General features: G+C 43.2%; 1 protein-coding gene across 2 annotated transcripts in view; it reads left to right on the top strand.

The window, feature by feature from the left end:
- The window catches only part of Dock1 (dedicator of cytokinesis 1), a 497,567-nt gene that overhangs the window by 127,550 nt on the left and 345,913 nt on the right, over positions 1-24,104 (top strand). For both annotated transcript variants that reach the window (XM_057777087.1, XM_057777086.1), the window contains exon 23: positions 8,904-9,012. In XM_057777087.1, the coding sequence (XP_057633070.1) occupies positions 8,904-9,012 (109 nt within the window). The remainder of the gene's footprint in view (positions 1-8,903; positions 9,013-24,104) is intronic.

Here is a 24,104-nt window from a genome sequence, read left to right as displayed (position 1 = left end):
CTTCCTTCCTTATAAAAGGTCACCACCTCTGTCTGGTCAGATAGCCCAAGGTCATGGGCCAACTCATTATCCACTATATCCTCTGTTGTTTTAGAAATGGTTATCTTTTTAAGCAGTGGGCTTGCAACAAATAAACAAAACAGAAAAGATTCAGTAAATATGAAGGCATAGGAAGTTTGAAAATAAAAACGAAGAAGGAAATTCCATTTGCATATAGAATTTGGAAATGACATGGATCATTAGACTTCTAAAAATTTTTGTAATCCTCAATACATTCACATCAATAATCAAACATCATTATAAAAATAATCTTTATTCGTGTGACTAGAGTCACAAATCAGATTTAATCACTTTAAGAGCAGTACTTAAAGGTCTTCAAAACCAAGAGACGGCAGGCTGTTGAGGCAGCTCAGAGGCTACCGCACTTGCTCATCCTCTGAGGACCCACGTTCAGTTCCCATAAAGCACACAGCAGTTTACAACCATCTTCAAGTGCAGTTCTGGGGCATCTGATGGTCTCTTCTGGCCTCTGCCAACAGCACACACATGGTTCTCATACATTTATGTAGGCAAAGGATAATCTTTAAAAAAACAGAACAGATATCACAGAGAAAACAGTCATTAAGATTTAGCTTTTTGTGAGTAAAAAACTAATGCAGACGGCAGAAAAATTATCTAGAAAATACAAAAGTCCTTGTACCCTAGCCAGTTTTTGTAAATTTTACCAGAAACAGATATACATTTAAAACTAATTTGTTTAAGAAAGAATTCTGTTCAGGCTTTACTGCAGTGTGTAGGTTCAGCTTTGGAAAATATTGTAAATGCCTTATGACCTCAACCATGCACAAATTGCCTTTTGTGAGCTGTGCCCTCCCCAAAGCTCCAGTTTGCAGACTATGACATGCTCAAGTGTTCACTTTGCCCCTTTCTTTCTCTTCACTTTAGAACAAGGCCCGTTCTACTGCTGAACCCGAGCTTCATGTTTGTAACACAGAATCCTCTTATCTGAACAGAATTCTCTCTGCTCATTCTCACTGAAAATGTCTCTTTCTCCTCACAGTCCCCTTGGTCTCTTCCTTTCCTGCTTCCTGGCTCCACTTTGGCTTTGCTTCCTTTGTTAAATTGATACTTTTTAGCAAACCTCTAAAAATCTCTACATTTAGACAATTACTGTTTTTCCACAATGAAAGAATGAATTTTATGCCCTACACATTTTCCTCATCAAAACATGCTTTTCCCCCCTGTTATTCTTCCCATATAGAATTACCCATCAGCTTGAATCTGAAACTCTTAGGTAATCATTTTTGTAGTGAAGACCAGAGAAATCTACCTCGAATTTTTCCATACTCTGACAATGTATAAAATGTGTATTTTAATAGATAGTTATGTACTGTGTTGTAATGATTTAAAAAGTCAAGGAAACCTCAATTTATATTTAACTTATTTTTATTATTTTCGCTTACATTGGAATCATATAGTTTCCTTTGTATACTTGATGGCATTTGTAGACTTTAGCTTATGTGGCTAATTTATTTTTAAACATACAATTTAACATTCACCTAATTTATTCCTTGATTACATATGAAATTGGAGATGTTACTTATACAGTCTTTATTTTCAGCTCTTAAAGTTAAATAGCTGTGTTTAATGTGCAGGAGGCAATAGACATTACGTTATCTTTTTATTTGTGTATTTATTTTTAGGTTAAAGTTATGGTTTGATTTCAGTATGTAACAGAGGTAATTACAACTTGGCCAAGCCATTAAATCCAGGCCAAGGTGTGTGTTAATCCTGACAGTCATCTTTATTTTTATTTTGTCAAAAAATTTATAAGAATAGCATAGTCAAGGAGTAATGTAAATTTATTAGTTTATAAGAAGATAGTTGAATGAAAATTATATTTAGGATAGAATGGAACAAGTTAAGGTCACCCACTTACATAAGTAAACCTTTAGATTTTTATTTGTAGTTTTATGAAGCCTGAGACCAAATCGTTCAGCCTCAGCAGTTCTCATAGCTTACGGTTTTCAAATAAACCTTCTCTACTTTTATTGTTTTTTTTTTTTTTCCCTTTTATTTTTCGTTCATCTCAAATGAACTTAGGAGGGAACACTTAGATGTTTTCATTTTGGCTAGAAGTGGGTGAAATAAATTTTCAAAATCCCTTGAATAACAAGATCATTTTAATGTGAGGGGGAAAGGTGGGTTGAAAATAGAGACAAAAAAAGAAGAAATTAGAACAAAAACTTAACCTGATTATTATGTTTATTGTATAGTTGCAGATTAAGAATAATCATAACAGTGTTGACATGAGAATTTTAATCAGGCATGCAATCAAAAGATGTTTTTAGACACACAGAGGCAATAGAGATTTACCACCAAATTCATAGATGTGATCACAAGTTCAGGTATTTTAGAAACAAGGGAGAAACCACTGCCGCAGTTCTCTTGTTAAAGCCATTCCCCTGGATTGCAGGGTCAGCCAACCCTGGCTAGGTTAGCTCTGCTCTGAGCTGTTGCTGGGACTCAAGGAAAGAAAATTACCTTTATGCAATGTCATCACCAAGAAAAGTGGCAGCGCCTGGCCAAAGACCTTTCATAGAGTTCTACTTCAAAGACGATTCATGGCTTCATGAAGTACTGCCTTCCCTTAGAGGAGGAACTTCTGATGAGTAAAATCAGTGGGGTGGCTTAACCAAAAAAAAAAAAAACCTGATCTCATGAGTCAGAAAAAGCCATGTTATAGAAATGGAGAATACTACAGGCTCCATATAGGGTCAGCTGGAGTTGAATATTTGCTCCACAGGGATTATGTTGTCACCACGTGCAACAACTTAAAAGAATAAAATACTTGACATCCACCCATTCTTCCATTTATGTATGTATGTATGCATGCATTCGTGCAAATATGTATATATATGTATATATATATATATCATCTACTAGCTAACATCTGTCTGTCGTATGTATCAGATCCTTCACCTACCATCTATCTCATCTACCTACTTGTCTTTATCTTAACTCCTAATCATCTCTCTACCTGTCTCCCTGTTTATCCACCCATCTCTTCATCCATCTTGATATCTTTCTACCTGTCTCTCTGTTTATCCAGCCATTAATTCATCCATCCAGGTTAGTTTTTATTCTCAACCTGATACACCCTAGGGTTATCTGAGAAGGAACCTCAGTTGAAGAATTGCCTCTATTAGATTGTCCTGTGGCCATGTCTATGAGTTACTCTCTTGTCAGTTGATCTCGGACAGTGGCTCTCAACCTGTGGGTTGTGACCCCTTTGGAGGTCAAATTGGAGGTCAAATGACCCTTTCACGCAATAGTCTAAAACCATTTGTATGTCAGATATTTACATTATGATTCATAACAGTAGCAAAATTACAGTTATGAAGACACAATGAAAATGTTGTATGGTCACCACAGCATGAGGAATTGTATTAAGGGATCTCTGCATTAGGAAGGTTGAGAACCACTGGCCTAGGTTCACCCCACTGTGGATGGCACCATTCCCTGGCTAGGTGGTTCTGGGCTATTTAAGAAATGCAACTGAGTGTAAGGTAGTGAGTGAGCCAGTATGCAGGAGTTATTTCTGCATGAGTTCCTGCCCAGCCTTCCCTTAGTATGAGCCAAATGAACCCCTTTCCCCTAAGTTGCTTTTGTCAATGTTTTCTGACAGCAATGAAGAGTAAACTAGAATACTATTTATATGTTCTAGTTTGTCTATTTATCTTTTCTGTATGTCATAGTTATGAACATATTAGTCATAGTTCTCTATCCATCTGTCATCTCTATGTATATATTTATCTGTCTTCATTTATCCCTCTGTTTATCATTTCTCTATATTTTATCTATTTCTCATCCATTGATCTTTCATCTGTCTCTTTATCCATCCATCCATCCATCCATCCATCCATCCATCCATCCATCCGTATTAATTACTTTATTGTTGCTGTAATAAAACATCATTACCAAAGCAGCTTGTAGCAGAAAGGGTTTATTTGGACTTATGGTTCCAGTGGGTCAGACTCCATAATGTGGAGCATAGACAGCAAACAGCAGGCATGGTGGCAAGAAGAACTTTTCAGCTTAAGTCTTTAACTGCAAGCAGGAATCAGGGTGAGAGAACTGGGAGGGGCTTGTGCCTTTGAAACCTCAAAGCTTATGCCCAGTGACCTACTTTCTAAGGTCACACCTCTTAAACCCATCCAAGCTGTAACAACCAAGCCTTCAAACATCAAAGCCTTTGAGGAACATTTTTATTCAAATCACTACATCATCGCGCTCCTATATCTCCCTCTCCTATATATCATTTCCCTATATCTGTCTGTCATCTCTCTAATCTACTTTGTTTCGTTTGACAGAGATGTGTAATGGTCTTTATTTGGGAAGAGCATTTCCATGATATTACACCTTCCTCAGTAGCATTACACATCCCGCTCTGTGTAATGGTTTTTATTTGGGAAGAGCATTTCCATGATATTACACCTTCCTCAGTAGCATTACACATCCCGCTCTGTGTAATGGTCTTTATTTGGGAAGAGCATTTCCATGGAAATAGCTGAACACTCTAGTGGGAGCATGCCGCCACAGTAGACTGTAGACATATTCGGAGGTTGAGGCAAGGGAGTGATTTTCAAGATCGAAGGCATGGCATGGCATCGGATACTTGAAATGGTAGTTTTTGGCCATGATGATTCATAGCAAGAGTGGCATCAATCTGAGATGAAGGAGGCAGGTGCTGGGCAGAGGCCCTGCATGGTGGTGTTGCGGCGGCTGTGCAGGTGTTGACTTTCTGGTGATAACAGTAGGTAAATATGCATAGGACCAACTCCCCCCTTTTAATAGCTTCCAGGCCTTATTTTTTTTTTAAATAACTTTGAAAATCATGTGTATGCATGTGTATCTGTGTCGAAGTAAGTCCATGGGAGTTAGTGCTCAGGGATGGCTGACGAGGCTGCTGGAGTTTCTGGGTCTGGATTTCTAGGCAATTGTGAGTTTTTTGATGAGGGTGCCAGGACCAGAATTCAGGTTCCCTGTAAGAGCTGTGTCCTCTTAACCACCGAACATCTCCCCTACCATCTTTACTTGTTTTTAGTGGTACAGTGACTCCACATTGATCATCACAACTTGGACATTTTTCACACATTCGTTTCTGTTGCTTTTCTTTGCATTTTCTCTTCTTAAGAGCCATATTCCCCGTTTCTTCCTTTCTCCCCTTGCTTTCGTCAATACCAGTTAATGTTTTCTATTTTCTATCTTCTTTTCTGTTCTTTCAACATGTTTAACATCCTTCACTACTTTTTTTTTCATAACTATCCCCGATGGAAACATGCCTGCTAAATTTAAAGAATAATTTAAATTGCCATTACCATTCTCTTGGAAGTGGCCAAATCCAGACTAGCAGAACACAGAGACTGTGTGTGTGTTCTTTTTGTCCTCGGTATTAATGTCACCATGCACTTTCCTTCCACGTGTATTTTGAGCCTGGCCGCACATTGCTGTTCTGTATAGTCGGCGTTCATTGGCTGTGCTCTATGTGTAGAACTGCTTTTCATCTCTCTTTTAACTTCAGGTTTCCCTCAGGGCTCGTTTTCCTTCTGCCAAAAGAGTTCCCCTTAGAATTTCCTTTAGAAGAAATCAGCTACAGGCTTTGTGTGTATGAAAATGATTTATTTCATGTCTGTGTTTGAAAAATACTTTCATTCGACACAGCCCTCCAGATTGGCACTTTTCTTCCTCCAGGTGTTACTCCATTTTCTTCTGGTTTCCATCATTTCTGGCAAGAAGTCTCTTTTTAGACTCACGGTTATTGTTACATCCTTAAAGATAGAGTAATATGTGTTCTCCCCTCTGGCTGCCCTCGAGGTTTGTCTCTGTGGTTTTGCATAGGAAACAACCTATGTGGGCTGCATAGGAAGACATTTCTTTGTTTACTTTGCATTGAGTATTTGGGGTTTGGGTTTGAAGACTTTGATCACCATTTCAATGACTCTCCTTCCTCCTGATCCTCCCTTTGTGCTGAAGCATGAGTAACCTTTGCCCTAGATCTCTCTGCTGTGCTCCCTCTTCCACACTCTCCTCTGTGTTTTCCTCCTTTATCTGTATTCTCAGTAACTTTTCTCTGGGTTGTCTACCATTTCACTATTTTTGTTTCTTGCTGTTCCTAGATTCTAGTTAGCTCATACAGTAAATTCCTAATGTTGTTATGTTGTTTAATTAAGACTACATTTTAAAGATCCATTTGGGCCCTGACATAATCCACCTTGACTTCTGTTTTTTTTCCCCACCTTTTATTTTTCTGACATTCCATCATTTTATTTTTTCTAATACAAAAAGATATTTTATTTTTATTTGTATGACATGCATGTCTTGCTCTGTGTGTAAACACATGTATGTGGTAAGAGGGTATTGGATTCCCTGGGGCCTGATGTGAGCTGCCATGTAGGTGCTGGGAACCAAACATAGGTCCTTTGCGAGAGTAGCTGCACTCTAGACCACTGAGCTGTCTCCCTGACCCCCATTTTTCTCTAATTTTGATGTTCCCATCAACTGACTACAAGAAATCTGCTGTGCTCTGGGCCTTTTGTCTTCTTTTCCTCTTTGGTTTGGCCATGCAGACCGTTTTTTTTGCTGAGATTAGTGAGTTCTGTTTGAAGGTTGGACTACACATATGTAAAACTGTGGAAGCTCCATATTGTATGTTTGTCTTCCTGAAATGGCTCATCCCATCTTCTAGGCTGAGCCTCTTGGTCTTGTTGGAGACTGTGCTTGGGCCTCACTGTGCTGTAAGCCTGGTCATTTCTGTTGCTGTGGTAAAAATACTCCAACAAAAGTCAACTTACTGGAGAAAAACTTTGTTTTTCAATTCTAGGTCACAGTCTTATCATTTCTGAGAAGTCAAGGCAGGCTTAGCCATAGTCAAGAGCAAAGAGACAAATGCACCTTATTTACTGTCAGCTAGCTTAGCTTTGTCTTATCTAATACTGTTCAGGAGCTCAGGCTGGGGAATGGTGACACCCACAGTGGGCCAGGTCTTCTCATCTTCTCATACCAACTGATCCAGGTAGCCCTGCGTAGACATGCCCATGGGCCAACCTGGTGTATGTATTTTCTTATTAAAACTGTCTTTTCAGATGATCCTAGGTTGGTTTTTAAAACTAGCAAAAGACTACATTTTAGGCTTGGTCAGTTTGGGCGTTTGGTTTCATGAGAGTTTAAGGTGAGCCGTGTGCCTTGCATTCCTGGTGAGCTACAGTCTACATTTCGTTTCCCAAGGTTCTCCAGTGTTTCCACTCAAGAACCTGCTGTGTTTTGTTTTGTTTTTTATTGTATTTTATTTGTTGTGTTTTTGGAGGTCCCTTTCCTTGATTTTTGAAACCCAAGTTATTTCTTCTGTAGACGGTTATCAGCTCCACTCAGCTTTCTAGAAGTATCTTTTCTAGTGTTTAGTCTCTCACACCATGCAGCACCAGGAACTGGCAAATGTCCTGAGGTGACAAAAAGTTACAACTTATTTATAAAAAATGGCATGTCTCAACATTCATGGAACCAGTGTACAAGATCCTCACTGTTCATTTAAAACATAAGTGAAGAAATTCTTGACAATTTCCTGGCTTCCATCGCCTTTTAAATGACTGCACTTGTGTAGTGAGTACCTTTACTAAAAATAATTTTGAATTTACCATTATAATGCCATTTTCAAATCGTTATAGGATCCCGTTATGTTTAGATAATTAAGTCCCTTATGTTAGTTCTATAACATCATGACACCTCCCAGGTATTTGCATCAGCACCCGCCTTGGTTTTTCTACCACCTGTGAGCGGAAGTTCATGACTCTATAATTTTAATTGTGCAGTACATCATTTAGTCAAACCTCTATTTGGAAACCTTTATTTACAAAACAGGTGCACTGGGTTGCAATTTCCTACTTTATACAGAATTCCTTGCTTTGGAATGTAACTCATTTAAATGTAAGATTACCTCTGGGGTAATTAATTATCACTGAGTTTATGAAATTTTCCATTGTGTACAAGTTTCAGGTGGGGTATATTTTTTTTAATTAGGCAGGAAACTAGTTTACATTAATAAAACATCTGAGTTGCTACATTTTAAAATGTAAATGCCACTTGCAGTAACTGCTAATAAATAACTTATAGATGGGACTTCTTTATGGTGAGCAGCAAACATCAGCATCCGCGGAACCGCCATACAGGAGTCTTATTGTCCATGTAAGGCGGAGCTGAAGATCTTGCCAGTTTTCTGGTCCCCGTTGTCTCTCAAATAGATGCACTGATGCAGGGCCATTTCTCAACATAATTTAGAATTTACTGATATAATGTCACTTTTTTTCTAATGGCTATGAGCTTGTCACATTTAGACAGTTAACTCTCCTGTTAGCTATATAACATTAGGATTTAGGAATACTAGCATAAGGCTTAAAGAAGTAGCTCTACAATAGAGCACTTGTCTGGAATGCGTGAGGCCTGGGCTCCATCCACAGTTCCCTACATCAAATAATTAATGAATAATTGAAAGCTGGCACGAAGCATGTCAAGTGGGAATGTGTTGTTTTTTTTAAGCTAAATTGGTCCATCATATCCCCTTCCTTTTCTTTCTTCTGTCTCCTTCTTTCCATACTTCCCTTTGTATATTTTATGTCTTTTTTGTTTTGTGAAGTGTGTCAGGTTACCGGAAACCTGTATTGTAACTCAATAGTTGCATACCTCAGTAGTTGTGAATCAGTTCACATTCCCCTTTGGATGGATGCTGGAGATGGAACCTCATCCTCCCACAGGTCCCCCATCAGCTAGCTGCCTTCGTTACTGTGGGTACAGGGTGCAGGGCAGGAGCGTCTCCTCAAGTCCCCCACAGTGTCGTGTGTTTCTTGCAGGCTATATGAGAACAAAGGGGAGGCTGACTTCGTGGAGTCCTTGTTGCAGCTGTTCCGGTCCATCAACGACATGATGAGCAGCCTATCAGAGCTCACAGTCAGGGTGAAGGTAGGTGCCATCACGCTCGACCAGGCTCAGACGGCTCCCTCCTGGGCTGACAAACTCTGACTCATGAGTGCAGTCTTAGTCTGTGTGCAGTAAGCGCTCATCTCCTTTCTCCCCAGGTGACTGAACTATTGCTTATCTCTTTGCTCTGTTCCAGAGGAGTTCTGAATGTACTTTATATAAATAGCGGGAAGTTTATTAAAGTCAATTTAACAGCCAACTTGTCAGGGCATCTGGCACCTGAGACTGTGGGAGGGATGCTTAGGTGGATGGAGCTTTAGTCAGACCTCAGGTTATGAACAGGGGATGACTCCATTGTTCCTTTTCTTCTTCTTGTCTCCCATTTCTTTTGTATGTGTTTGCATATGTATAGATGCACATGTAAGGGGTGTGTGTGTGTGTGTGTGTATGTGTGCACATGTGGAGGCCAGAATTTGACCTTGGTGGTCATTCCTCAAGTATCTTCCACCTTGTTTTTGTTTGTTTGTTTTGATTATTATTATTATTATTTTATAAGAGGTTTCACTGACTGGCCTGGTATTTACTATGTGGACCAGGCTGTCCTTGAACTTACAGAGGCTTACCTGCCTTTGATTCCCAGGTCTTAGGATTAAAGGCATCATGTCAAGCCCACTTTTTGTTTTTGAAACAAGGTCTATCACTGAACCTGGAGCTTGATAACTAGGCTATCCTGGTTGACCAGTTAGCTTCAGGGATCATCCTTTCTGCGCCTGCTCATCTCTGAGATACTAAGTTTGCATCACTGTGCATAGCTTATGTCTGTATCCTGACACAAACTCAGCACTTCTTGTCTTGCATAAAGGTGCCTCTAATCATTGAGCCATCTTGCTGGTCCCCCAGGTTTTAATTTTGTTTATAAAATGAGTTTTGTGGGATTGAGTTCAGGTCTTTCTGCTTGCCAGCAAGCACTTGAGTGGCTGAGCTGTCTCCTTAGCCCCTCTTCACCCATTTCGTTATGATCACCTTTTATTGTTCTGTTGTCCTTGGGAAGAAGGCTTGGGATTCCTCTAGGATTTACTGGCATGGAAACATCCCAGAGATGGGGTGTAGAGAGGCCCTGGGGAGCAGTCCCAGGCTCCTGCACCCTTGGGCATCTCTGCTGTGTGGATGTTTAGGGACTGATTTATGACCACACAAGCTGTGCAGTTTGGAGTTTGCTGCCTGCAGTAATCCCAGCAAGGAACAAAAGTAAACCTTCTGAGTGAGTCCTTGTAGCTTGACTCTCCATGCCGAAGCTGCATCTGCTCTTCCTTTGTGTCCTTTGAGTGGATAAATTCAAATGAGTTCTTTGTCATTCTTGTGTTCAGAGTGCTTTGGACAAGTCCTCTCCTGGCTGTAAAGCTTTGCTGTGCTGTCTATGATTAGGATAAACGTGTTCAGAAGTGGTTCCTCGTCACAGTCACCAAGGTGACTCTCCCGGTCAAGCAAGAGTAAAGCTTTGACTTCTCTTCTGCCTCCAAGGTGCTTCCTGGGCAAGCTTTGAGATCCCTTGCCCAATTTTGACATGAATTTCCCCCAAATTGGTGCTCTATGAGGAAAGCTGTGTCCTACATATATTAAAAGTTTTAGGTTAGTTGTTTTGACAATATGATATTGCCCAAGGCTGTCTTCACCTTCCAGGGTTAAAATTAGCTTTCTACCAGTATATTTTACAGAAGAATGCAATGGCATTTGAGGGAAACAGACACACATTGGGCAAGAATAGATAAAAACAGTTTCAGAAAGTTTTGAGACGAGAAGTAATTTTAGTTGGCTAAATATATTCTTACGTGATTAAGTTTGATTGGGCTTGACTGGTGTCTCCCTGCTGTTGTGGGAGTCAAGTCATTTGTCAGTGGAACCCAGAAAACTTTCCCTCCGGTGGGTGTTTTATTGTAAGACACGGATGAATTCAGGGACGTTCATGCTTGCTGCAGGCCTTCCATCTGTAAGCTGGAAGCCGAGTTTCTTCATTCACTGATAATTTGGGATTGTATGATCTCGCCACATTTGCTCTTTCAGCACTGCTGAATTAAGGGGCTTGGCTCACATACTATTTTTACTCTTTCTGTTTTGTCATGTTGGAACGGAAACAGCATCATGCGGTTTCTTAGGTTTAGAAAGTGTTTCTCTTACTGGGGCATTTTTGAAGATTAAGTAATGTTTCCCAAAGGGCTGCTGGTGGTAGCTGCTTCTATTTGCTGGTGTTGTGGTGCAGGTCATGTGCATGTTTTCATGGTGCCCATGCCTGGAAGTGTGTGTATGTGTGTGTGTGGTGTCACTGTGTGTTGATATGTAATAAACTGATGTGTATGTGCATCTGTGTGGGGTGTGGGCGTTGTGTATGTCTGTGTTTCGATACACGTGTGACTGTATATGAGTAGGCACGTATGTTTTGCTGTAAGAGCGTGTGAATCGTGGTGTGTGTTTATTTCTCTGTGTGCATTCATTTTTAGTGCCTTTGCTGTATCTATGAAGCTAAAAATGGTTCATGAAACATGCCAACCCTATCCCACATGATGTACACAGGCGTTTCCTATCCTCTTCCATTCTCCTTTAGTCTATTCTAGACTAACGTTTTGAGTAGTAAAATTGCTCGCTGGGAGGCTCTGTGTTTCAGCAAGGCTAATGGATCTCAGCCTGCATTCTTTGGGGCTCTTTCCCATCTTTCCTGTATAGAATAGTATGAATATATTATCATTGTTCTCTGCACTTTCTCCACTGTCTTCTGGAGCCTCAGGCTCCTGCCAGTTGGGTATGTGGCAGGGACTGGAGTGAAGACTAATTGAATTTGAGGCTCCTGCCCTGAGAATGTACACAGGCATGTGAGAGTCTTTCTCCTTCCAGGGACTGTCCTTAGGGAGAAACCCTCCTGTAGGTCCCGTTTGTCACCCTCTCCTGGTGAGATTTCCATCTGGCCTTCCTAAAAGGAGCTGCGTTAGAATGGTCCCGTTCTGTAATCAGTTAACTGGAGTGGCCGCGTGGGTTTTGCCCTCCAAGAGATATGGTTTTACTGTCGCTGAAAGAATCCTTTTTGCCTTGCGTCTTATGTCCGATTCTTCCGCATGGAAAACTTTTACTGCTGTTTGTCTACCTCCTTCCAAGCTGACATCTCAGGTTCTGTACGGCTTCTCACAAATTTCAAAGTTTATATATAGTTTTATTTTCTCCAGGAAAAAAAAAAACACATGTCTGAATGTGTGTGGAGCGATGACAGCTAACAGCCAGATGTGGCAGTTTCCACACGAGAGGTCAGGCTTCGCAGAGCTTTGACCTGCACAGTGCTTCACGCGTGGTGACAGCAGTGCCCCTTCCAGCCTTCCCGCCCAGGCGCCTTCATCCTACAGTGGTGTGCCTTTCCTCGGCACGTGGAACAATCCCACGCAGACACAGATCTGCATGAGGAGCCACGTGTGTATGGAATGTCCTCCCTCAGTGTCCCTGGGACATTGCTTCTAGGACTCCACAGAGTCAAGTGGAGACCCGAGATGCTCAGATCCCTTAGAAAAATGAACTTAATGTTTTAAGAAGAAGAAAGATTTCTTTGGCCTCATTGTTTGACAGCGCTCAGTTTACATCAAACCTTCTGTTTGTATAGCTTATGTTACCTAATTCAGTATAAATGCCATGTAGACGGTGGTCCTGAATAGGGAATGATGAGAGGAGAATCTGTATATTTTTAGTTCAGACACATTTCCTCACATCTGGTTTGGGTTAGTACTTTGTTAAAACCCTCTGATGTAGAACTTAAAAGTGGGCAGGGTTGACAACATGCAACATATGTGCTATATGTTTCTCTTTATACGAAGACTGTTAGGACTTTAATAGCTTTATCATGGATATGCAACATAACCAATAATTTTCTGTCTTCTCCCAGCTTTCCCACCCTGTGTGTGTGCACTTGTGAAGAGGACAGAAGCATAGGTACCCCTTGGAGCTAAGAGTTATAGGTAGTTGTGTAAGCCACTTGACTTGGGGGCTGGGAACTTGAGTCCCCTGTAAACTCAGTATTCCTCCTTGACCACTGAACCATCTTTCTAGCCTGACCCACCAATGTTTTCCACCAGCACATCGTTACCACCTGCTGGTTGTATTGTAGCTCATTTATTCCACTTCCTCTTTCAGAATATCCTTTTCATTTTCATAAACAACTCTTTAGAACCTCGACTGGCCGTCTCTAGTCCTGTTAGAAGCCCTGTGACATCTGGTCTGCTCCACGGCCTGCAGTTTCCTAAGGTCTCACTGTCCTCCCGTAACTGCCCTTTGTGCTGACAGGACTTGTCTCTCACCTGAGATGTCTGTGCTTTCCATCTGCCTGGTGCTGTTACACCAGATGGCTGCGACTTGGTTTCCTGTGAGCCTCGCCCTGGCCTTGCTTCTACTTCATCCTCAGTGGCATCAAGTTGTTGGCGATCCACTTAGTCTTCAGCTCTTACTTTTGTCCGCTTTGTTCCTCTGGTTATTGGCTGTGCTGGGGGAGGAGGAGATTGCTGTGCTGAAGTTGTCAGCCAGCGAGGGACCAGACCGCTGTAGACCAGCACGCAGCTTAAGAAAGTCACGTGTGCCGGGCAGTGGTGGCACACGCCTTTAATCCCAGCACTCGGGAGGCAGAGGCAGGTGGATCTCAGTGAGTTCGAGACCAGCCTGGTCTACAAGAGCTAGTTCCAGGACAGGCTCCCAAACCACAGAGAAACCCTGTCTCGAAAAAAACCAAAAAAAAAAAAAAAAAAAAAGTCACGTGTTTGCCCAAAGCAAAGGACATCCTCTTTCTTCCCTTCGTTTCCTTCCCTTTGAGGTTGGTAGGGATCGGCTGTGTGTCAGTGGGCAGTGCAGAGCTGCCATGGACATGATTTAGGCTCTACCCACAGGCCTCTCATATTTCTCAGGTACAGGATGTGATGCTCCTCATGGGGACTTTCCGGGTCATGTCACCGCATCAGGAAAAACACTTATATAGGAACAGCTGAGTCTGGCAGCCCAGGGGCAGCCAGCCGTGGCAGGAATGGCTACACTTGGAGGAGAATCAGCCACAGGCCAGGCCTTCTAGAGAGTAGTGCTGACAAGATGCCAGAGTCCAGAAGGTGAAAGACCTAGTTCACATGGAGTTGTATTAATTTCCCGCGATCACACACACAAAAAATCTTCTTCAGATGCAGTAACTTGAAACAGCATCAATTCATTCTCTCATAGGCCTGTGGATTGGAAGCCTGGCATCAAAACACCAGCAGGTTGCTTCCTTCTGTGTCGTCTGGGACAGAATCTGGTAGTCCTCAGCCATCCTTGGCCCACAGACACATCCATCTGGCTCTAGCCTGCATTTTCTCATGGGGGTTCTGCTTGTGTGTGTGCATGTGTGTGCATCTTGTGTCCTTTCTTGTCTTTGGTCATGTGGTACCAGTGCCTGCTCTCCTGAAGCCTGACCCCATACCCATTTAATTTTGTTAGACAAGGCACTGTTTCTTGTCAGACTTTACTCACAAGTCCTTGGGACTTGCATGTGTTCTTTTGATGCAATCACTTTAATCCACAGTAGCCGTCCGCAGGAATATGAGCAGCTCCTAAGACAGTGGAAAACACTTGAGAAACTATGGCTTTGGGCTAGGTACCCGTGGTTCACCTGACACATTATCTGTGCAGCGGAACCTTCTCAGATTAGTTTTTTTTTTTTTTTCGGTTTTTTTTCGAGACAGGGTTTCTCTGTGGTTTTGTAGCCTATCCTGGAACTAGCTCTTGTAGACCAGGCTGGTCTCGAACTCACCGAGATCCGCCTGCCTCTGCCTCCCGAGTGCTGGGATTAAAGGCATGCATCACCACCGTCCGACTACCTTCTCAGATTAGTGCAGACACAAGAGGCTGGGTGAACACAGATTCCAGTCCTAAGTCTGAGGAGATCCTGTCCCAGCTCTCTGATGACCCTGATGGCCCTGATCTTGCCGGCTCTGTAAATTGAAAGAAGCCAGGCTAATGCTGCCTTCCAGTGATCGTGGGCACTAGTAAGGGGCAATACTGAGGTCCGAGCTGGAACAGCCTTTCCTGCTGCCTTCCCCTCTGCTGCCTGCCTTCCACTTCCCAGCTTTGATTTGACAGGCATGGGGAGACCCTTGCCAGTAAAGCCATGTCATGTGTCAGTAAAAACTCAACAGCAGAAAAGAAGGTGGCAGGCACAATATCCTGTGTCCTTCTGGTAGGCGTCCTGTGGTTTAGAATGCTCCCAAGTTCATTAGTGTAACTCTCTGTTCTGTGCAAACTCAGAGCCGCCTTCCACAGTCTAGACCAGAAGAGAACGCAGCAGACAGGGCAACCCGGGCCTCTGCTTTCTGCTTAGCTGATTCTCTACAGTGGTTCTTACCTTCTCTTTGTAGCTAGTGCTACAAAGCATTAGCAAGGTTAATCTGGACACTCTTGTCAGATGCACTTTTTTCTTGGCCCACCTATGCTCCATGCAAGACATTGCTGCAGCAGCCAGCTTTGCAGACTTGCAGTAGTAACAGCAGAGACCTGCTGTTCCACCCTCCTTAAGCAAGCCTGCTTTCGCACGGGTCTCCTTCCAGCCTGTGTGAGAGACTCGTTCTAAGGACAGTATCTATCATTTATGCTTTCTTGCATAAACCCAGTCACCTTTCCTTGCTAGAGTAGCCATAATTATAGTCGTAATCACTGTGCACCAGTTTGGGGCACGTGTCTGAGCTGATGTGCGTTCATTTGCTCAATCCAATGATTTCTCATTAAATTAATTTCTCTGTTGTCAGATGCAAGGGCTTTGCTTTCGGAAACTTAAACCTAGAGTGAGCGATTTCATTAGTAGATGGTAGGGAAAAAGTCATCTTTTCCTTTAACCTGTGACTGATTTCTCCCCCGCTGATCACCAAGACCCGGCTTATGTTAGAGGCAAGCGTATGAGCTGGATCCACAGAATTCTGGCCACTTTAACCACCCCACCTACGCTGCCTTTTGTCTGAAGTTTGCTGGGAAGTAGACACTCCCTTGATTTTGAGGCTTCTGCTCAGGAGCCCATAATTTCCAGTTGCTTCCATCATGGCCTTCAGGACTTGCTGGCATTCCTCCCACATTTAATACTGGCTTGCATCCCGCCTCCTGCCAACCATGTCATTTAGCTCCTTTGTTCTTCCTCCATTATGGCCAGGATTCCTTCAGTGTCTCTGAGTAGCAGCAGGCCATACAGACAAGCTTATGCTTAGCAAACCATCATTCACTTGTTCAGCTGTTTCAAAAGTTTATTTGGGAGTTAAAGAGGTGGCTCAATGGGTAAGAGATTTCTGCTGTGTGCCTGACACTGTGCTAGGCCGGGACAGGAATACATTCTGGTCTGTGTTCCCAGGGCTGCATTTGAGTGACAGGGATGAACCCATTACCCACCCAGAGTCACACAGCAGGGAGATTCTATCCAACTTCACACTTGTTTTCACTTTACGGCTTGTTGTAAATTATTTTACGACTTGTAGTAATTTATTTTAAGAAAAAGATAAGGTTTGAAATGATGGGTGGTGTCAGGGGATGGACATACTTTGGAGGACTCTGGAAAGTTTAAAGGAAGAGTGAAAGAAACTATGGGTTGGAGAAATTGAGGTGGAGACAAGCAGCTGCCTGAGGGGGCATCAGTCGCCTTCACAAAGGAGATTTACCCGTTCATCTGGTGTGTTCCTGATGCACCAAGGAAGCCGAGGCAGAATATCTGCAGGTTTGAGAATAGACCCAGGAAAACAGTAAGACCTTTTTTCAGGACAAAAAGAGCAGAAGGCCTTGGAAAATTGTTCAGGGTTTGATGGTTTCCTAGTCATGTGTGAGACCCTCTTTAACCTCCCCCCATATCAGAAAAAAACAAAAGAAAACAAATAAATAAGAAAACTCACCAGGCATAAAAAGGAAATGAGAAGATCAAGTCAGAGCTACAGTCAAGTCTAGTTTGGGCTGCATAGTGAGACCCTGTGTAACCCCACTCCCCAAATAAACAAATGATCCATTGGTTATGACTGGCTTGAATCAAAAGTGAAGAATGAGATCCCCAGGATCATGGAGGACTAGGCTGGCATATGTGTCCTGCTCTAGTTTGGTCACCACTGACTTTTCTAAGGGTTATCTTCATGCTGTCTGCAGAAAAGGGCACAGAGGCTGAGAGAGGAATAGAAGAAATAAAACAGGGCTTTCCACCCCAGTCCTGATGACATTTGGAGATGGTGACGTTTCTCTTGTCCACTCTAGGCACTTAGCAGCCTTGCTGGCCCATGCCCAGGGACCATCTCTGTCATAATCTCTTAGATGTTATGTATATTCCCTGGGTTGGTGTTGCCCAGGTAAGACTTCACGAACTGCAAGACTGGTGATCGAGTTTGAGAAGGAGATTAAGGTACTTAGTCTCATACGGAGGTCGTGGTGGATCTGTGTTGGAAGGTGGGAGGAGATAAGGGGACCAGTGTCATGTCCTCTTCCAACAATGGGTATAGTTAAAGATGCAGATGATGCAGTGAAGACTGCAGAACTTCTGGACATCTTGGAACGTTACTTATTGAGCCACAGTGTTGCCAAGGTTGGACCACTCTGGAATGAGGATTCTGTGCTTGGCTCAGGGTAGCATGCTGGTCTGTGCATATACCTGCCTCTGTTTTGTATTGACTCTTGCCACCTGTAATACAGTACAGTCTTTTGTTGTTGTTGAGGATTTAATTGTTACTGTTTTTTATGTATCTGTGCATGGCCAAGTGCATCTGTGAGTGTGGTGCCTGTGGAGGCAAGAAGAGGGCACGGGATCCTTGGAGCTGGTGTTTCTGATCTACGTGGGTATTGGCAACCACAGTTGGGTCTTCTGCAAGAGCAGCAAGTGCTCTTAACTACTGAGCCGTCTCCCCAGCCCCAACACAGGATTATCTTTAACGACTAGTTTCTCATTTTTTTTTTTTTTAAACATTTGGGTTTGCATCTCATGCCTCTCCTTGTCTGATATCCTTTTGGCTTGTGTTGTTGGTGGCTAGCTGTCAGAGTTCCTGCTATAATATGGTCATCATTGGATGCCTGGTTATAGAATAAGCTGGAGAAGTACCAGATTTCAACTCCCACGTGGTTTAGAAGAATTTATCTTTTTGTTGTTGTTGTTATCTTGATTGGCTGTGCAGTGTTAAATAATCCCAATCCCTTCTATGTGTGCAGCCTCTCAGTGGCCAAAGCCTTCTGTGTTATCTCTCCCGATCCATCAGTACTTCTATAGTGACTGTGCAAAAATCATTATGGAACAGGCTTCTAAAGTGAGGGAAGAAGAAAGAAATTGTGAGCTCTGTGTGTGTGTGTGTGTGTGTGTGTGTGTGTGTGTGTGTGTGTGTGGTAAGAGCAGAATTGTGGATAGAATCAGTTCTATCCTCACAGCTACTGGCTCTTGTCTGGGATCTTGATATGCACAGGTCTCTTGGGATGCTAGATCACAGAAAGATAATGTAATGCACAGATCCCAGGGATGCTCAGGTCTCCTGGGATGCTAGATCACAGGGAAATGCTGGGTTACACAGGTCCCAGGGGTGCACATATCACAGGGAAATGATAGGATGCACACCCCAGTGATGCTCAGGTCTCCTGGGATGCTAGATCACAGGGAGATGATGGGATGCACAGGTTTCCTGGGATGCAGGTCACAGGGAGATGCTATGGTGGATACAGACCTGACTAGCAGAGCTGAAGTTTCCAGTCCTAGGAAAGCTGATATGTCACTCAGAGAAACACATTTAACAATGCAGTCCCTCTAGGTATTGATCAACTCTATTCGTATTTATGCTTCTAGGGTATGGAGACATATTTTGATTGCTCATTGAACATATCTCAAATAAGATCTAAATAAAAGAGAAAAACATCGTGTGTATAGATCAGATACCACTAATATGCCAATTTTAGATTCAGTGCAGCTCTAATCATTATTTTAGAGTTATAATGCCATTATTGACAGCATGGTTCTGAAATTTATATGAGAAAGAAAAAGATCAGAATACCTGATAAGATGTTCTGCAAGGAGAAAAACTCTGGGCGACTGACTTTAGCCAATTCCCCAAGGGTCACAGTAAAGCTACTGTAATCTCATTGCTCAGACTGAACTCAGATTTACTGCAGAAAGCTGGATGGATATGTGTTGCTTCAGATAGCTGGGATCCCAGTGTCCTAGGCCCGAGTATGTCTGTGGTTTAAAGTTACACCTCTACTGGGTGCAGCAGCTGCCTCTCCACTTGGGTGAGAAGTGACCACCAGTGGGCAGAAGGTTCCATTCTTCGTCTTATTTAAGGATCCTGATGGTCATACAGTGATTGTGCCTTTAAGACAATGTCAGTCCTTATAAAGAACCTCTGGGGAGATGGGCTGGGGAGATGGCTCGGGATGTGTACCAGCCCAAATTTTTGTCCCCAGAACCCATGTGAAAAAGCTGGGAGTGCACAGTTGTCATGCTGGTATGGAGAGCTAGAGCCAGAAAGACCTCTGGGTCTCATTGGTCAGCCAGCCTTGCCTACTTGATGAGTTTCCAGGCAACTAAAGATGAGAGACCCTGTCTCAAAAAATAGAGAGGATTAATGGTATGTGATGTGTGATGCCCAGGGTTGTCCTCTGGGCTCCATACACCCACATACAAGTACAGATGCAGACTTGTGTGCACTCACACCGCATAGAACTCTGGAGCCTCTTTCTGTAATTGGTGTTGGGGTGTTGTCTGAGACTACACGCGAGGTTCAGCTGCATTTCTGCACTGCTCAAAGTGTTATGCCGGTGAGTCAGAAAGTGAGAAGTCATGTCCTGGAGGCTTTTAGGTATTTACTCAGGGATACAGGGGTCTCAGATGGGAAGACCAGACCCCAATTTCCTGTTCTTCACTGTGTTGCTTTTTCCATGAGATCACTCCAATCCGATTTTAAATTACTGTGCCGGATTTATTCAGAATTTGAGCCACTCAGCATCATCCCACTGATGAGATGATCAGCTGTGTAATTCTCTGTGACTTGTGGACATGACACCTTAATAATTCAAGGAGAATATTTTTCCCTTGGGAAATTCTAGACACTCAGTATGGTGCGTCGGATTAGGAGAGAGGCAGACACAGAGTGGGCGGGGCTGTAAAAGAAAGGTCTCATTAGAACAAAACAGACCTTCTTACTTGCACACCTTTTAACTTCAGCCATGCATTCTTAGAGATTATCTGCATGTGTGTGTGTGTGGTGTGTTGGGAATATAGGTCAGAAGCCACAATCCTGTGCATTTCTCACATGCCATCCACTTTGTTTTTTGACACAGGGTTTCTTTATAGCCTGGGACTCATCAAGTAGGCTGACTGACTGGCCAGTGAGCCCCAGGGATGCGCCGGTCTCTAGGTCCCCAGTGCTGACATTACAAGAGTGGGTCACTCAACCTTTTTTTTTTTTTTTTTTAATGGATGAAATTGGGGTCTATGAGCACAAAAGTGACTGAACCAGCTCCCAGCTGTACACCCCTTTTAAAAAGCCTCTTCTATCTCTGGAAATGATTAAGCAAGGACAGCATTCCGTATCATTTAATTGGGTACAACAACACTATAAGCAACTTTTAAGAGGGAGCTTTTCTTATAATTGTGAGAAATACTCATTTTGTCCTACAACATTTTCCATGGTTACCCCTGAAAATCAAAGGCTGAGGTATTTATTTGTGTGTTAGTCGGTTTTCCATCACAGGCAAATACCTTAGGCTTATGTTGGCTGTTGGTTTCCGAGGCTCACGGCTGGAATGGTTTGACCCTGTTCCTTTGGATCTGCGCCATGTCACCTGCCTCTGTCATGACTGGTTGCCTCACCACAGGCATGGGTTCCACAGTACCTTAGATCCCTTTGCTGGTTTACACCTCTTCAAGGTTCCACTTCCTCCCTACCTTCCTGGTGTGGTTCACTGAGGAACAAGCTTTTAACTACCTGAACTCTTGGGGCACATTTACAACCCAAAGCGTAGTGTATCTGAGGAAGTCAGTGGACACTGGTTCCTTTTATTGCTTTCCTTCTAAATAATTCATATTAAAGTGGAGAGAGATAGTATTTCAGTTTCCCCTTTCTCAGGCCCATCCTCATGTGATAACTTTCTAGGTTGGCTGTGGTTCTCTGCCCAGATGCTTCTCCTCCTTTGGTGAACACACCCACCCCTTTGGCAGGTCTCTGCTAGTTTTCATGACTTGCCTTGTCCCTCTTACTTCCTGTTTCTGTCTTTGCTATGTCCATTAGTGGGGACTCAAAAACACACCCTCAGTTCCCCTTATCTGATTATCTTACTGAAATTCTCCCTTGGAGTTTTGCAGTCTGTGGGTGTCCAGCCCTTCCCTTGCATGCTGTACCTCTAGGTATGCTGCGGGCAGCAGAGGACTCTGGGTGAATGTGGGTTGGGGATGGGTAGGCTTTGTGCTTCAATGTCATCAGCGAATGTATTATGGACTCTCAGCCCCGACCCAGATGGCAGGAAAGACTCTGTGCCTTGGTTACTTCCTGAGGATTGGGGAATAATAAAGTGCTGTCAAATGCACAAGCCCATGTGCAAGTCAGAGGTTGCGGCCAGCCTCTTGGGTAGGATCGTTTATGAATGAGGCTTAGATGAGTCCAATGCAAACACATGGTCCTAGCTCATCTCTTCTCTGCTTCCCCACACTGTGTTGGGGGACCTTGCCGCGTGGATAGGTAATATCTTGTTTTTTACCACAGAGAAACTCCAAAGTTGGATTAAATTAGTGTCTAATGAATAGCAGATGAATAGAGAAATCCTTAAAGAGCAATTGTCGCTGAAAACCAGAATGCTGAGCAAAGATACATTAAGAAAGCACAAAGAATATAAGGAAACCTTGGACTTAAGGTCAAAGGCAGGATGTGTGGGTTGCAGCTCCACAACATTCTAGTTTCTGCCACTATACTTAGCTCCTCCAAAATCTTTTTCCCCACTACCCTCTGAAGCATTTATCTAATTATTCTTTATCAATAAAAACTCAGTAGTCAGATATTATGGTAAGAACCTGAAGGATCAGAGAAGTGGAGCAGAAGCCACCAGTGACCTCCTCTCTCTTATCCCTTAAGCCCAAAAGGGCCAATACCCTTTCTAAGACCCACCCTACTACTTCCTATGCCTCTCCATCTGTTCTCAGTCCTCCAAAACCTCTGTGGTTCATTTTGGTCAGCTAGTAGTTAGCTCAGCCCTCTGATTTAAAGCAGACTGTTTTGGCAGTCTCGGCAGTGTCAGAGTGATCAGAATATCCCACAGCATCCCTCGTTTCTTCTTCCACCCCACGGTGGATCAGTCTGATGAGCCTGCGCCATCTCGCCAGTGTTCATTTCCACACCTCATTTGCCCACCGCTATAGAGTCAGCCTCCTCTCTTACCCCAGGGCTTGGCCTTCCTCATTCCTACATGGTGGGTTCTCCTCTAAATGTTCCTTTTTGGAAGTAGAATGTAAGAATGCCTCCAGAGCTTTCCTCCTACTCTTGTGCCTGGCTGAAGTTACATTTCAGTCTACAGACCTCCATGGGTAAAGGCAGGCAGAGGCTGGAGCCTGTGTTTCAACACGGTTAGGGCTATACTCTCAGGGGCATGGCCATTAGATGGTTCTTAAGTGAGACAGTCGTGGGGCTGGAGAGATGGTTCAGTAGCTGAGAAGACATGCTGCTCTTGCGGACAACCTAGGCGTGGTTCCCAGCACCCACTGGCTCACAGTTGTCTAACTCCAGTTCCAGAGGATGTTGATGTTGACACCCTCTTCTGGCCTCCATAGGTACCAGGTACACATTTGTCATATATATATATATATATACATACATATACACACACACACAAACACACATACACACACACACAGGCACAAATATCCATACACATAAACTAAAACAATTAATACATTTCTAAGAAAAGAAGGGCAGCCATGATAACTTCACTGTGTGCGGGTTTGACTGACTTGGTGGTCGTTCTTTAAGTAAGCCTTCAATTCTGTTTCCAACATTGGCCTCTCCCTGGTTGCTTATGTAATGGCTAGCGTTTTAGCATGTGACTAGACATAATGTGCCCTGGATTACTTTCCTTTATAGTCTATTAAGTGCTCCTTTGGTGCCAACTCTGTCCTCGTACTGGCCAGAGGCCGGAAGTAACAGACAGTGAAAGATGGACTGCCCTGTCTTCAGGAGAGGAAGCCAGGCATTTTACCCCCAGGGCACGTAACAGGTGAGGTGGTATGTCATTGCATCATTATCTGTCAGGAAGAGAGACAGTGGGCCAGACAGGGGTCCGGAGTGCAGACGGGCCTGACGCCCCCATCAAGGGCTTGGTTAGAAAAACTCTGAGCTTTGAGGCTGAGAATTGAGATGGTCCACTATTTCAAAGTAGAGATGGACAGGAGGATGGGGGAGGAAGGAGGAGGAGAAAGTGATGGTGTGGGCGCCTTGCTTATAGGGTACAGGGATGCTGGCTGCAATGAAATTTAGGATGGAGATAATGCATGTGGAAGGCCCCCCCATCCTGCACTGCGGTCCAATGCTGAGAAGGGGATAGTGTGTACTCTGATGATCCGATGGTGGTGTGTGAGAGCCCCCAGCTAACATACTGAAAACTGACATATAAGTTTATTTTTTAATTACACTTTTAGAAAAGGTTAAGATTTCCCACGGTAGAGATAGGGGGATGGGATTGGGGGTGTCTCAGCATGAAAATTATATGAGATCTTGAAAGTTTTATCTTGTAGACTTCATTATTAGTTCTTTTATTTTTACCATGGGATAACTTTCTTCATTTATATATTTAAATAAAATATGTCTTTAATTGAAAAAGCATTTTCCTGGAACCTTGCCTGTCCCCTTTTAGATTTTTGTGGCTTTTCCTGGGAGCCTCTTTGTAGGGTGCATAGCTCTCATTCCCCACTGGACCACTGATGTCCCATCCTGGGATCTGCTTTGGGAGTTTGTGAACTGATCTGTTGCCCATCAGAGTTTCCTCTACCAGCTAGAAAGCAGAAAAAGCTACCATGGCCTCCTTGGTATCAAATGCACTTGTAGAAAATGTGGTCATTTTCCAGTGTGTTGGTTGTCTTGGATGGAGGACACAGCATGTCACATCCTGCCATCAGG

Source organism: Chionomys nivalis, chromosome 8 (genome assembly GCF_950005125.1).
Source record: "Chionomys nivalis chromosome 8, mChiNiv1.1, whole genome shotgun sequence".
Taxonomy (NCBI): domain Eukaryota; kingdom Metazoa; phylum Chordata; class Mammalia; order Rodentia; family Cricetidae; genus Chionomys; species Chionomys nivalis.
Note: the sequence above shows the minus strand (reverse complement) of the source record. Positions and strands in the feature narration are given on the sequence as shown.